The sequence below is a fragment of the Fusarium musae genome, chromosome 8, assembly GCF_019915245.1.
Source record: "Fusarium musae strain F31 chromosome 8, whole genome shotgun sequence".
Taxonomy (NCBI): Eukaryota; Fungi; Ascomycota; class Sordariomycetes; order Hypocreales; family Nectriaceae; genus Fusarium; species Fusarium musae.
Window position 1 is genome coordinate 1,609,398 of NC_058394.1, and position 12,320 is coordinate 1,621,717.

The window sequence follows — 12,320 nt, forward strand, 5'->3', positions numbered from 1 at the left end:
TTGACTTACCGAGAGGGAAGCGTCGTCCGTTGGAGCGGCATTGGCCTTAATGGCCACCGGTGACCTCGAAAGTCTATGTCCATCCTCGCTTGGTCTTCTCGATACCGACTTTGACGGCGAAACCAAGCCATTTCGGGATTGCTTGTCGGATTGTGCATTCTTGAGAAGATGCTGTACCAAGGCTTCAACTTCCCCAAGCCGATCCACGATGTGTTTATTGCTTCCAACTTCGGGCGGCCTCTCAGATGCCTGGCTCACACAGTCTGTACCACGCCTCTTGCATGAGTCACAAATGCCGAGATCATCAGAGAAGACGCATTTCGCTTTCCGCCGCTTACACGCCCAGCAAGAGGCCGTTCCCTTGCGTAGCTTCCGGCGTTTGACTGGCGCGGAACTGTCCGCCGAAGCGGAGTTAGGCAATGGGTACTGCTCGTCCAATGATATGTGTTCTCCCATGGTTGAATTGTAGGATAGAATGAGGAGAGTAGTAGAGCAAGACAGTGTAAGGAGTGAGAGACAAAAGCTGACCTTCAAAGGATTCTGCTGGGTATTCGTCCGCCGATTTCCCGGAGCTTTTGAGGTGGATTTGTCATGCGTTCAAATGGTAAGACGGATATAAGTACCGGGAATAAAGATCATGGCGTTCACGATGTCGGCGGACGAACGCAGGGACCCTACGAATTGGCGGAAGTTCGGGTGCAAGAGAGTATATAAGAGCCAGAGATGACTTTTAAGTAATGGTTCAAAGTCTGAGTATAATCCAGTGTCGATAAAGCATACAAGTTGGGTTCAATATGGTCAAGATCGCAATTGCAGGAGGAGCCGGCAGTAAGTCTTATTTATCCTCTATTTGCAATAGAAGTTATTGACCGAGCTCTAGATGTCGGCCAAGAGATCATGGATGCCCTTGTAGCTAGAAACAAGCATGAGATAATTATTCTGTCTCGAAAGGTATGCAACGTTTCTTGACTAGCACTTCTGAACTAACTTCCCAGGATGCGCCGGAAACAGAAATCGTCCCTGGAGTGACATGGTTCAAAACTCAATACGAAAATGTTGAGGAACTTACCAATATCCTAGAGGGAGTACATACAGTTCTATCTTTTATGTCTGTCGCCCCTGGTGATACAGCTGCTGGGCCACAGGAGAAGTTGATCGATGCGGCAGTCCGAGCGGGCGTGAAGCGCTTTGCACCAAGCGAATGGGCTTCGTAGGTCAAAAGGCTCCATGACCTAGTGAGTAGCTAATAGCGAACAGGTCTAACCTGGATTACTTCCCCTGGTACGACTTCAAGAGGTCTGCACGTGAGTACCTTGCAGAACTTAACAAGGACAAAAAGGTACTTCACTTCATCTAGCAACACACGAGACTCACTAATGCTTAGTTGTAGGTAATCGAATACACGCTCTTTCAGTTCGGACTCTTCACGAACTACATGACCTACCCATATAAGTCATCCAAGCACGTCAACCTTTTCGAAACGCCAGTCAACTTTCATGGCCGCCGAGCTCTTCTCATCGACGATGGTGAAGCGGTAATAACGCTTACATCTGCCCAAGACGCAGCAAAAGTAACTGCTTTAGCTGTAGAATACGAAGGAGAGTGGCCGGTTGTCAGTGGCGTTAAGGGCACAGATATTACGATGAATGAACTTGTCGCTCTTGGCGAGAAGATTCGAGGTACGGCAGTCGAAAAGAGAGTATACCGCGGACAGGATGCTTATCATTTACATAGGTCAAAAGTTCAAAGTCGAGTATTTGAAGAGCAAGGACCTCGAAGCTGGTATCGTCAAAGCTTCATGGCTTCCCCTTCCCGAACACCCAGCGATTCCAGCTGAGATGCGAGAGAAGATTGCTGCAGATATGATCAAGTGCTTCCTTCTCGGAATCAAGCATGGTGCTTTGAGGGTCTCTGACGAGTGGAATAAACTTGTGCCCGAGTATAAGTTTACCCAGCCTGATGAATTCCTGACCAAGGCATGGGCTGCCATTGACGGAGGAGCTAAGAGTGCCTTCACCGAGGATTAAAGCCTCTAGGAACATCAGAGTAGAGATATGTATATACTTTTAGAGATCTAAAATGAATGTACACTTCGGCAATGCTGGAGTGGTATCCTCCATAAACTGACTCGGAATGAGGAGACTGAGTGCATGGCCGTGGGGTATCCTGTGAAATTACTCCATCCGAATTCAGTGAAGCATGAGACTCAATACCACAACGACTTATAGGTCAGCCATCGAAGCAACCATGAGGCAAGTAACATGTGTTGATCATTATGCAAACGCCATCAGAATCCACCAGCACCAGCACCTCCTCCTCCCATAGCACCGCCAGCAACCGCTCCAGCAATGCTCCCATGATGAAGTGAACTCGCTCCACCACCATTGTTACGCAACAGGAAGGACTTCTTCTGGTTCTTGTTTCTGGCACGGGATTCTTTGCTGGCCGCATTCATTTCGTTGATTTTGTTCGTGCGTGCTTGGTCTCTTTGCCGAGAATACGCACTGGTGCCGGAAACCGGGAACTTGCTGTCATAGTTCTTGTAGTGGCGTGGAGGTGGATCAACAGGATCTTGGAGCCTGGTAGAGAATGGCAAACACATCGTTGTAGGTTCGTGCGAAATGCAGGGCTATTTGTTGAACTCAATGATAGAGGGCGTTGCTTTAATGGTGCGATATCGATTAGAGTGATTGATAAGATTTTGGGTTATTCATAGTCTGCAATGGATCTTTGCGGCAAGCTATTCAATGGAGTAGATACTCTTGCTTTTATATAAATTATCTGATAACTCGCAAGAGCATACGATCAACGTTAGCAATGACGTGACTGGGCGCCCTAATCCCTGCTTCGAGCCAAGGCTCAGCTCTAGGCATCATAATTGCTGGAAACTGTCCAGGCTGCTGGGCCGATTCTTGGAGACGAGCGATTGGTAGTTGGCCAATTGAGAGGCTATGCAGCCGTAAGTGGTGTTAAGCCATGCGGCAGCAAACACAATTATCGGTCATTGCGTTTCTTTTCTGGTTTAAGTTTACCTCTGATGCTGTCAGCCTACATGCTGTTTTGAAGATCTTGGCCAGAATGTGAGGTCGTGGAGTAATGATCAACCGGCCCCCAACAAATGCAAAACAGGCTTATCTAGAAGCCTAATAATCCTGTCTATGTCTACTGTTAGATCCACAAGGATTTGACGATGTAAACACATAGCGAATCAGAAAGCCTACTCTTGCCTCCAAAATATATTTACGGAATTGAGTCTCTTCGGACACAGATTAGACTCAACCAACCATCTAGATTAAGCGCAAGTGGCTAATAATAACTTCATTCACCCCTAGACTCAACATCGAGCTAATATCTTTGGCTACAAGGGGAATGGTAGACTTTAAGAGCTTGTTTCTCAAGACATTTGCGCGTTGTATTGGCAAAGCCTGCTCGGAGGTCAAAGGTCTCAAGTGCGTTCAACGAGCCCAGCTCAAACCCTCATTCACAACTAGGTACGTACGAATGGATATCCTCATGAGTCATCAGCATCCTCCACCTCCTCCGTCACATCCACCTCCGCCGCCTCCTCCTCCGCCACTATCTCCCCCGCCCCCACTATCACAGCCATAGCTGTCGCATCCTGCACCGGCATCCCCGCCTCCACCTTCGCCCCCAACACTATTACCACCCTGGCCCCAGTCTCCAACGAAGTGATGACCAGCGCCTAGAAGTCGAATGTACGCAGCTCCCTGGTTGACGTTGTTGGCAGTATTGTAGTTGTTTGCGTCGCAATCATCCTCCTCATCTCTTTTTCGTCTGAAGAACGGAAGACACATTGTTGCAAAGGACGATGAAAGGCTTCGCTCGTATACTATTTGTAAAAAGGATATGTGAATTGAGTCGGCATAGAGTCCAGCTTTATTAGTCAGATAAGCCTGTTGTCCCGGAGGATGACGTTGTCGTTGTCACTTGTGTTTGAGAAGGAGTATAAGAATTTTAGTGATAGTCTGGAGCTCTGAGCATTTGTACTTTAGGTCAATCTTATATGCCTACTTCACCGTTTTGCCAAGAGTGTTTGGTAGGCGTAGAAGCCCATAAAATTCGAATTGAGCACGCAGTCGTCAGCTTATTCCACGAACAACAAGGCTCAGCAGCCAAGCCGTAATCTCAGTTACTTGCCAAGGGGAGGAAACAAAGCTCATGGCCTGAACCCTAAATGATAATATCCCTAACTCCTCAGACGGTTGTGCTAGTCTAATAAAGTAAGATAGTGCAATATCGAATATATCCCGCTCAAGCCAGTATTTTACAAGATAGCAATCATTAAACTCCAAAGCCCAGTGTTACAACAGTTTATGAACAGCCTCCTCCACCTCCACCATCTGCGCCGCCGCCTCCGCCGCCGCCATCACCGTGGCCTCCTCCATGATGACCTCCTCCGCTGTAATCGGCCCAAGCTCCTGCTAAATCACCGGCAGCTGAGGCGTAGTGACGGCCGTGTTTACGCGACTTCTTGCCGCCGTTATAGTATCCGTAGTCGTTGTAGCCGTATTTCTTTGAGTAGCCCATGGCTGGTTGTGGATGGTAATCGTAGACCCGATCATGTTTCTTCTTTCTGAAGAGTGGTATACACATTTTGGGTTGTGTGTATTTGAGGTGGTGTTTTGTGTCGATGAGCGAATTGTTTGCTAATGCTGAAGCACTGAAGTAGATGAGAAGTTCGTTTCGTTTGGCAGTGCAAGCTGTGAATGCAGTTGTGATTTATAAGAGAAGACAGCTTGTAGTAAAAGAACCTTACTTGTAGGATTGTCTGTGTTGATGGGATAATTGCTAGATCTCATCAGGGAATGACACGCACTTATATACATGGCATCTCTCTGGCTTGATGCAGCCTGGAGTGACGTCTGTCGTCAGCTTTCTCTTTCCGAAACCAGGTCTGAGCCCCGGGCACCCCATTAGAGCATCCTTCGAGAACATTTCTACGGCGAATATGTCACGAGACAGCATTTTATTGATCAGTCTCACTGCTGCACAGCCACCAGGGCATTTTGTTGTACAGTTGATCGCGTGAATCTTCCCCAATTGGTCTTAGATGGCCGCATCGTTCCCCTGCAATTTCGCTGCTCCAATTTTCAGCCCTGTCTCCTAATGATGATCCTATCCCAAAAGGGTATCAATGGAGCGATGCGATCGACCCGCTTCTGACGCTAGTGGTGCGAGTACAGCAAGATTATCGTCAGCTGCTGGTGCTGCGCCATGTTATAGCGACGGCGATCTTTAATACCTTTAGAATATCCTTACTCTTCCAGACCTTGATGCAGCGAGAAGGCACATGAACAAGTCAACCTGACTCTGGTGACAGTCGGAAATCAAAAGGCGATACCCAAACTAGAGAGCCAGCTAACGAACCCCAAGAATGGGGTAGATAAATTGTCAAAGAATGCATCCCTATCGTACAAGCCAATGATCTAACAGTACATAATACACAGATTAAGTTAACGCTATAGCTTTCTCTTACCAGTAATAAGCTCAAACTCCTTTTCCGAACTCCTATCGAGCTCCCTTTTAACCCAAGCTCCTATACTTGAAGCAGCCTCTCGAGGGCTCTCCAAATGTAGCTGAAAGAAGCCCTGTAATGACGATGGCGTGAACGTGTTGTCAGGAATTTCTTTCCCAAATTCCGCAGCAAGCTTCTTGATCTCATCCATATCAAGATGCGAGGTGCATCCGAGATCAGGAGAAAACATGCGAATGAACATCTCTTCGGCTGACTTTTGGCTGATATTGCCCAGGAGAACCTTCATATCGACTCGTCCTGGTCGGACCAATGCGCTGTCCAGCTGTTCGGGATGATTCGTGGTCATGATAATGATGCGTCCTTCAACAGAACCAACGCCATCCAAGACATTCAAAAGTCCGGAAAGGGTGCAGTTAGGCGCAGAACTTCCCTCTTGCCCGTTATCTGAGTTTGAACGATCTGTCCAAACTGCATCGATATCTTCGAGCAAGACTACACACCGTGGAGGAATCTCTTGGAACATCTGTTCCAGATCTGCATCCGTGGCAACGCTAGGGATCTTGACTTCATAAAGATCCAGTCCAAACTCGCCAGCAATTGCAACTGACAACGATGACTTTCCAGTTCCAGGGGGTCCGTAAAATAGATAACCTCGTCTATAAGGCATGCTGCGACTCTGATATCTCTTCTGTGTCATGGGATCAAGATAATTTCGAATATCGCCAAGAAGCTCTTGTTTAGTCTCATTGTCGAAGTGAACAGTCTCTAAATGTCGAATTGGTTTCCGTGCCTTTGGTTTCCACGAAAGACCATAGCGATCTCGAGCGTAGATGATCACAAAAAACTGTGTTTGTCGATCTGAATACTCCCGGCATGATTCGATAAAGGCCTTGATGGGCTCAGCCGACCAGCCAAAGCAGCTCACAGTGATTTCTTCTCCTCCGATACCGTCATAACTGGGATCCGATAAACAAGAGCTGAAGTCGTCGATTCTGCGTGTCACAAGAAACAGGTTTCCCTCATAAAATAGCCATCTTGTGTTCCAGTGGGGTGAATACTGGATAGAATGCTTTGTCTTTTTCAGGGCTGCGGCGCGATCTCCATTCTGTCCGATATCGGTGCGTCCATGGAATGAACGATAGTGTCGTTCCCGGTTAGCCAGAATCCATTTGACAACACTTCTGTTGAGAGGATCGCCACCGGGAATGGTCACAGATGCGAGAAAGAAACGCCGTACTGTACCATAGACTTCATGCCATATGCGATGGAGAAATCTCCAGGCTGTAGGTACTGTTCCGGCGATAGCAATGAGCGATCCGATCTGTGTGATGTCGAGTTCTGACCAGCGCGAGACAACGTCTCTCATGATACCGATTCCCTGTGACATCGGATCGAGAAGATGCTGCCCGGTAGCAGCGCCAACGTGGAAGTGATGAGACATCTTCTCAATGCTCACCAAGTTGGCGACGTGCTCAATTGAAGCTCAGCGGTGGGTGCAATTGAGCGACCATTGAGAGGTATAGCTGTAAGGGACGAGGAGAAAAGAAAACACAACCAAGAAACAAAACAATTACATCGGTTTAAAGAGTGACAAGAAAGGTCAATTAGGAATACTGTACAGATTGATAGGGGATTCCGTCATGCTGCATCCCAGAAATTTGTCAAGATTTGGTAGCAATTGGAGATCTGCCATGGTTGCCCGCCTACCATTCTTAGTAAGGCGCCCCTTTTTATGTGTTCTAATCCCTGTTGACGTTGCCGCGGGAGTTTTAACCTTGCGGCCATTTGTCTTATTTCCACGGCAGAGATCGCAACGTGCTCGCATGTAATTGAGGATCTATGCTACAAAGGAATCTGGACATAATTCCCTGGTCAGGGATCGATTGCATTCTGCTGGTCCTGAATAATCACAAAAGTACTCGACAGTAACACGAGCGAAATGTGAGCTGTTATAGGATAGCTCCGGCTGAGCAGAGAACCTTGAGACTAAATATGATGTGCCAGCCTTGGAATAACCCTATACCGTGTCATCGGAGCCTTATGGAATCTCGTTAGTGATTATATCAACAATGATAGTGGAACGTCCTTCCCGAGGCTTAATCTGAATATCGCCGGGGAAAGTCTAAAGGCATGAAAGGTTCATCAACCGCTTAAAAAAGATATTACCTTCCCTCATTCGGACCAAAAGACCTCGTAATAAGTAGTAGTGCCCATGCCCAAGACCTGCACGGTACAATGGATGTGGACCCTGAACTAGAAGCCCTTAAGTGCATAGGCTACCAGATACAGTGCTGCCCTTCCCAGCATAATTCTAAGCGAGACACAATCTATCCAGTAGTTTGCTAGGATTTGGAGAGTGGTTATTGTCGTCCGAGGCGGATTAACAAAGGATGACTATTCTCGTTTCTCCTAATGCACCAATGGGATACTGTTATATAAACTTGAAAGGTTCAGCTGCCACTAACTCGTTGTACATGGCCCCCTTGTCCTCAACAGATATCACTCACTGACCCTTGCTCCCCTTGATTTCATTCCAGAAGTCAATAAAATCCTCAACGCCTTTATTAGCCATACTCTCAATATGGGGCAGCTGTTCTTTGAGCCACGCTTTTTCGTCACCCGCCAGTGGCGCAGCCATTCCTCCCTCACGAATCGTGACTAGCGGTATAAATTTCACCATAATCAACCTTGTCTTCTCATCCTCGTCGCTCCAAGTTGACTTCTCAGTCGGCGACGTGATTTGAAGCGATTGGTACCAAGCTGCTTCAATCTTAGCACCGAGATCATCGAAATCTGCTTTCGACCGGGCTGCCGACGTGCGAACATTTCCAGAGATGCGATTTGATGTTAGAGGGTGAGACTTTCCAGCGACGAAGTAAGTGTTATTGGTGTTGTCTTCTGCGAAGAAGCGTACGTGGACCAGGAATGCTGGAGTCTTGAAAGCTTCACAGTGAAGCCTTGTAATTGCGGCTGCTAGACTTTGACGTTGGTCCTGAGTGAAAGGACAAGAATGATGGATTTCGTAGAAGGGCATGGTAAAGCGGTCGATGGTGCTTTTGTATCAAGTCATAGGAAGGAAGTCAGGTTCTTGTGCATGTGGGAGCAGATAATATGAAGGTGATGCCAACTTATACTGGCACAAATGCGGGGTCGGCTTGTTGACCCGCGGATGACGGCCAAAGGGCGACACACAGCCGTGAATAAACATCGAAGAAGTATGGAGGAAATTAGAAATTTCTATTCATTTCAATTCCGAAAACATTGATAAAGCTATGTTATGGGCCTTTGCGAAGCACATTTCCCGACCATATGGAAGTTTTTCTTGCCTAATAATGATAATGACTATTATTGAGATTGCCGACATAATTTCTACCACTTCTCAACGTATGGTCGGATATCGATCTCCTGTGTAAATGCAGAGCGATGTTGGGTATGAAGATTCCAATAAGCCTCAGCAATCTACAAATTTCATCAGTAACTTCCGAATTACATGCGCTGTTCAACTTACCGCATCAGGACTAATCTTTCCATCCTCGACACCGTCATTAGCAGCCCAGTCTTTTGTGCGAGGGATATTTATCACTCCGTCAATCACAGCATGAGCTATATGGACACCCTTTGGACCGAATTCACGTGCAAGAGACTGATGCATCGCGCGTTGGCCCCATTTCCCAGCTGCAAAGGTGCTGAACTGCGCGGACCCCTTAATGGAAGCTGTGGCACCCGTGAGGATTAGAGTAGGAGGGTAGTGAGAATTCGGTACTGCTTCAAGAAGATGAGGGATACTTGCTTGCGCAAAATTGAAGAATGCTCGGCTTTCTGTTGTTAGTTGGGTGTACCTTCAGCTCGACAGAACAACATACATGGATCCATCAATGCTGGCATTCAGGTCATTCTCTGTGAGCTCCAAGAACGGCTTCTTAGCAAAGCCGCCGCTTCCAACGTTGTAGATGGCGGCTGCGAGTTGACTATCTGGTAATTCCTTGTTGATTGTCTCGAAAGCCTTCTTCAAAGACGCAGCGTCGCCTACATCAGCGGAGACTCCGATTGCCTTACCGCCCGCTTTCTGAACATCCGCAAGAGTACTCTCATAACTCTCAGGTCGGCGAGCAAGCAATACGACTGGGTATTTCTGAGCGAACCGCAGGGCGACGGAACGACCTGGTTGAAAATCAGTAAGCAGCGCGAGTTGAAAGGAGGGGTAAGCTTACCAGTGCCAGGGCCAACGCCAGCGATGAGAGCGTAGAAGGACTTGGATGACATTGCGATAATTGGGTGGCTGTATATTGTATGAATGAATTGATAGATAGAAGAGACACTTGTTTGTGAAAAGATCGTGAGGATTAAATAGAAAGATGAATGTTTAAAGTGGCATAATCGCTCTGCCTCGTTACGTCATATACTAGAGTGCTTATAAATACCGCTGCATCAACATGGCGTTTCGCGTCTTCAAATCAACGCCGACGGTGGCTGACTGATGAATCTCGGACTACCGAAGCATTAGACTGTTGACAAATTCAAATGTTCAAAGCGCTTCTGACTTATTGATACCTGACATGCTGCCATGTATCCAAATTATTCGATATCGTTCTTAACCTTGTCTACCCATTTGCTCCCAAGCCCATTGAGAAGAGGGACGCGAATGAAATCCGCGATATCACGATACAAGACCTCCCGCTTCTGCTTTCCAACTGCAACGCTCATCTTCTTGGCCTTTTTCATTCCTTTTTTGGCCTTGCCGAGTTTCGATCCGATTTCCCATATCATCCAATCCATGGCCACGCGAGTGATCTTGCTATGGTCTTCCCATTTGAAAACTCCCACGTCGTTGTTCGCATCGCCCTTCAGAACTTGGTCGAAGATTGAATGCAGAAGCTCTAAGCCCTTCTCCTGATTTTGAGCTAGGCTCGACCATGAGCCGCCGGTAATAAGAGTGACGGTTGTCAGGTTGCGGCCACGGCATATGATTCTAGCAATTTCTGCCTGTCTCTGTATTAGCAATGTCTCCTCGCCCACGGGTTTCAGTACTTACCAGCTTGGTCGGTTCTGGAATAAACTCAAACACCTTCAACTCTGGAAGATTATCAACCAGAGTCGAGACCGTCTCAGGTTCCAAGGACGTTATTTTGTAGCCACTCGTGACACCTCTGTAGGATATCTTCAGCTTGGTCAGGTTCTCATGTTTGAGAATAGCTCTGACGAGTGAGCTCTTCAGACCAGGATTGACCGTGATCTCTTGACGGTATTGGCCGTAGTCATGCAGCTCCAGACAAGTCAAAGTGTCGAAAGACGATATAAAGTCGATTCTGGCGTCAACGTGCGCTTCTTGCTCCTCAGGTACCGCGAAAGGAGTTTCTTTTCCCATTTCAATGCTCAAGTTGCGCATTTTGATTTTGGACTTGTGGTTATCTCGGGTCTTCGAGAAGACATCGCTAAGATACTGAAACAATATTTTCGGGTCATGTGAGAGATAGCCAAACTTCAATTCTTCCAGCGCAACAAAGTCGACAGCATTTGCTAGAGCGCTCAAAAATTCTTCATCAATAGTAGCTCCCGTAAGAGACAACGATTTGAGCGAGGTAAGGCTCTTGCCTTTCGGCCAGTCATCCAAGAACACAGAGCTGAACGATAAAGTCTCTATGACCAGACTCCGAAGGGTTGTTCTAGAATTGAGAATCAAAGATAATGGAGTATTGTCTTTTCGGAAGTTGGGGCTAGCAAAACCGAGCAGATGAATGGCCAAGTGTTTGAGATCTTTGATTTTCGCTAGCGGTTTGGATTCGCTTTCTCCCAAGTTTCCGGCAGAAACGTTCAAGGCTCTCAAATTCTTTTGGCTTGCTAGACTCTTAGAGATAGATCTGTATCATGTTAGCCTGAAAAGTTCGCAGCAGGGACAATTTGGCATACTCTGTGATGCTAGAGGTTTCGACGACCTCAAGATTGGGCATATTCTTCAGAGCTTCCTCGACATATCGATTTACAATGTACTTGTGATTTCTTCCTGGGTCGCCGATGAAAAGGCAGGCTTGGCGGGCGTACTCCCCAAAACGAGGCTTCTTTTGAGGATCAACAACGTTGGGGAAGCTTTCTTGTTGGCCTCGATACTGGCCCTTCTTCCTGAGTTGTTTTCTTTGATTAATAGAGAGAAAAGGCTCAAGAGTTCGGATTAACTTCGGAATATGAGCGTGATACGCTACGGAGATATTAACGCGCTCGTAGAGTCGAGGTGCAACCATGGCAAAGTAACTCTTGCTTGTGCAGCAAAGTCTTCCGAGCGTCCTAGTATCCTCAATCTGATTGCGTTCAGCACTTCGCTAATTGAGTAGTGGATGGTGTTCATCTCACATGGTCCAAAATCAAGTTCAGAATCTCTCGTGGACAGGACCAAAGAAGGTCGGTCGTTGTACTCGTTGGTGACTTCGCGGATAACTCTTCAGCCTTCATACAACTAGTTTCTACCCTGGCTTTCTTTGTAGCTGGCATTCCATCCTTGCTGGCGACGTGTCTTTTCGCATTGCTGATGACGAGGGGCTTTTCGTGCAATTTGCTCACTGTTCCTTTACGCTTGCCTGTTTTGCTAGGCATGTCAGTGCCGGAGTCATCTTGGGCGCTTGTAGGCACCCGGTCCTGCAAAGCGTGGAGCCTGGCGCTTCTCCGGGTGGACATGATCAAATAACGGGAAGAAGATATTTAAAATGGGCGTAGAGTGTAAGCCTTGAAGGCCGTGAAGGAAATGAAAGGAGTATAAGCCGAAGCTAAGGTTACGCGACGTGTCCGGGTATGAGCGATATCACGTGACAATACCGAAAGTGTACAGGAGTCC

The 12,320-nt window shown here is 47.2% G+C and overlaps 7 protein-coding genes across 7 annotated transcripts; 1 reads left to right on the plus strand and 6 right to left on the minus strand.

The window, feature by feature from the left end:
* Positions 1 to 794: 794 nt before the first annotated feature.
* J7337_010742 (uncharacterized protein) lies at positions 795 to 2,027 on the plus strand (the record flags this gene model as incomplete). The annotated part of the gene is made up of 6 exons (XM_044828316.1): positions 795 to 828; positions 881 to 951; positions 996 to 1,210; positions 1,258 to 1,339; positions 1,415 to 1,679; positions 1,735 to 2,027. The coding sequence occupies 6 exons, from the start codon at positions 795 to 797 to the stop codon at positions 2,025 to 2,027; spliced, it is 960 nt and encodes a 319-aa protein (XP_044676870.1).
* Positions 2,028 to 2,287: 260 nt separating this feature from the next.
* Positions 2,288 to 2,873, minus strand: J7337_010743 (uncharacterized protein; the record flags this gene model as incomplete). The annotated part of the gene is made up of 2 exons (XM_044828317.1): positions 2,288 to 2,571; positions 2,804 to 2,873. The coding sequence occupies 2 exons, from the start codon at positions 2,871 to 2,873 to the stop codon at positions 2,288 to 2,290; spliced, it is 354 nt and encodes a 117-aa protein (XP_044676871.1).
* A 1,459-nt stretch (positions 2,874 to 4,332) lies between these two features.
* J7337_010744 (uncharacterized protein) lies at positions 4,333 to 4,847 on the minus strand (the record flags this gene model as incomplete). Its single annotated transcript, XM_044828318.1, has 2 exons — positions 4,333 to 4,721; positions 4,838 to 4,847. The coding sequence occupies 2 exons, from the start codon at positions 4,845 to 4,847 to the stop codon at positions 4,333 to 4,335; spliced, it is 399 nt and encodes a 132-aa protein (XP_044676872.1).
* Positions 4,848 to 5,480: 633 nt separating this feature from the next.
* Positions 5,481 to 6,938, minus strand: J7337_010745 (uncharacterized protein; the record flags this gene model as incomplete). The annotated part of the gene is made up of 1 exon (XM_044828319.1): positions 5,481 to 6,938. The coding sequence occupies one exon, from the start codon at positions 6,936 to 6,938 to the stop codon at positions 5,481 to 5,483; it is 1,458 nt and encodes a 485-aa protein (XP_044676873.1).
* Positions 6,939 to 8,000: 1,062 nt separating this feature from the next.
* J7337_010746 (uncharacterized protein) lies at positions 8,001 to 8,531 on the minus strand (the record flags this gene model as incomplete). Its single annotated transcript, XM_044828320.1, has 1 exon — positions 8,001 to 8,531. The coding sequence occupies one exon, from the start codon at positions 8,529 to 8,531 to the stop codon at positions 8,001 to 8,003; it is 531 nt and encodes a 176-aa protein (XP_044676874.1).
* A 335-nt stretch (positions 8,532 to 8,866) lies between these two features.
* On the minus strand, positions 8,867 to 9,760 carry J7337_010747 (uncharacterized protein; the record flags this gene model as incomplete). Its single annotated transcript, XM_044828321.1, has 4 exons — positions 8,867 to 8,956; positions 9,006 to 9,312; positions 9,361 to 9,658; positions 9,709 to 9,760. 4 exons carry the CDS (start codon positions 9,758 to 9,760, stop codon positions 8,867 to 8,869), a joined length of 747 nt encoding a protein of 248 aa, XP_044676875.1.
* A 312-nt stretch (positions 9,761 to 10,072) lies between these two features.
* Positions 10,073 to 12,163, minus strand: J7337_010748 (uncharacterized protein; the record flags this gene model as incomplete). The annotated part of the gene is made up of 4 exons (XM_044828322.1): positions 10,073 to 10,480; positions 10,530 to 11,355; positions 11,405 to 11,811; positions 11,843 to 12,163. The coding sequence occupies 4 exons, from the start codon at positions 12,161 to 12,163 to the stop codon at positions 10,073 to 10,075; spliced, it is 1,962 nt and encodes a 653-aa protein (XP_044676876.1).
* Between the last annotated feature and the right edge of the window lie 157 nt (positions 12,164 to 12,320).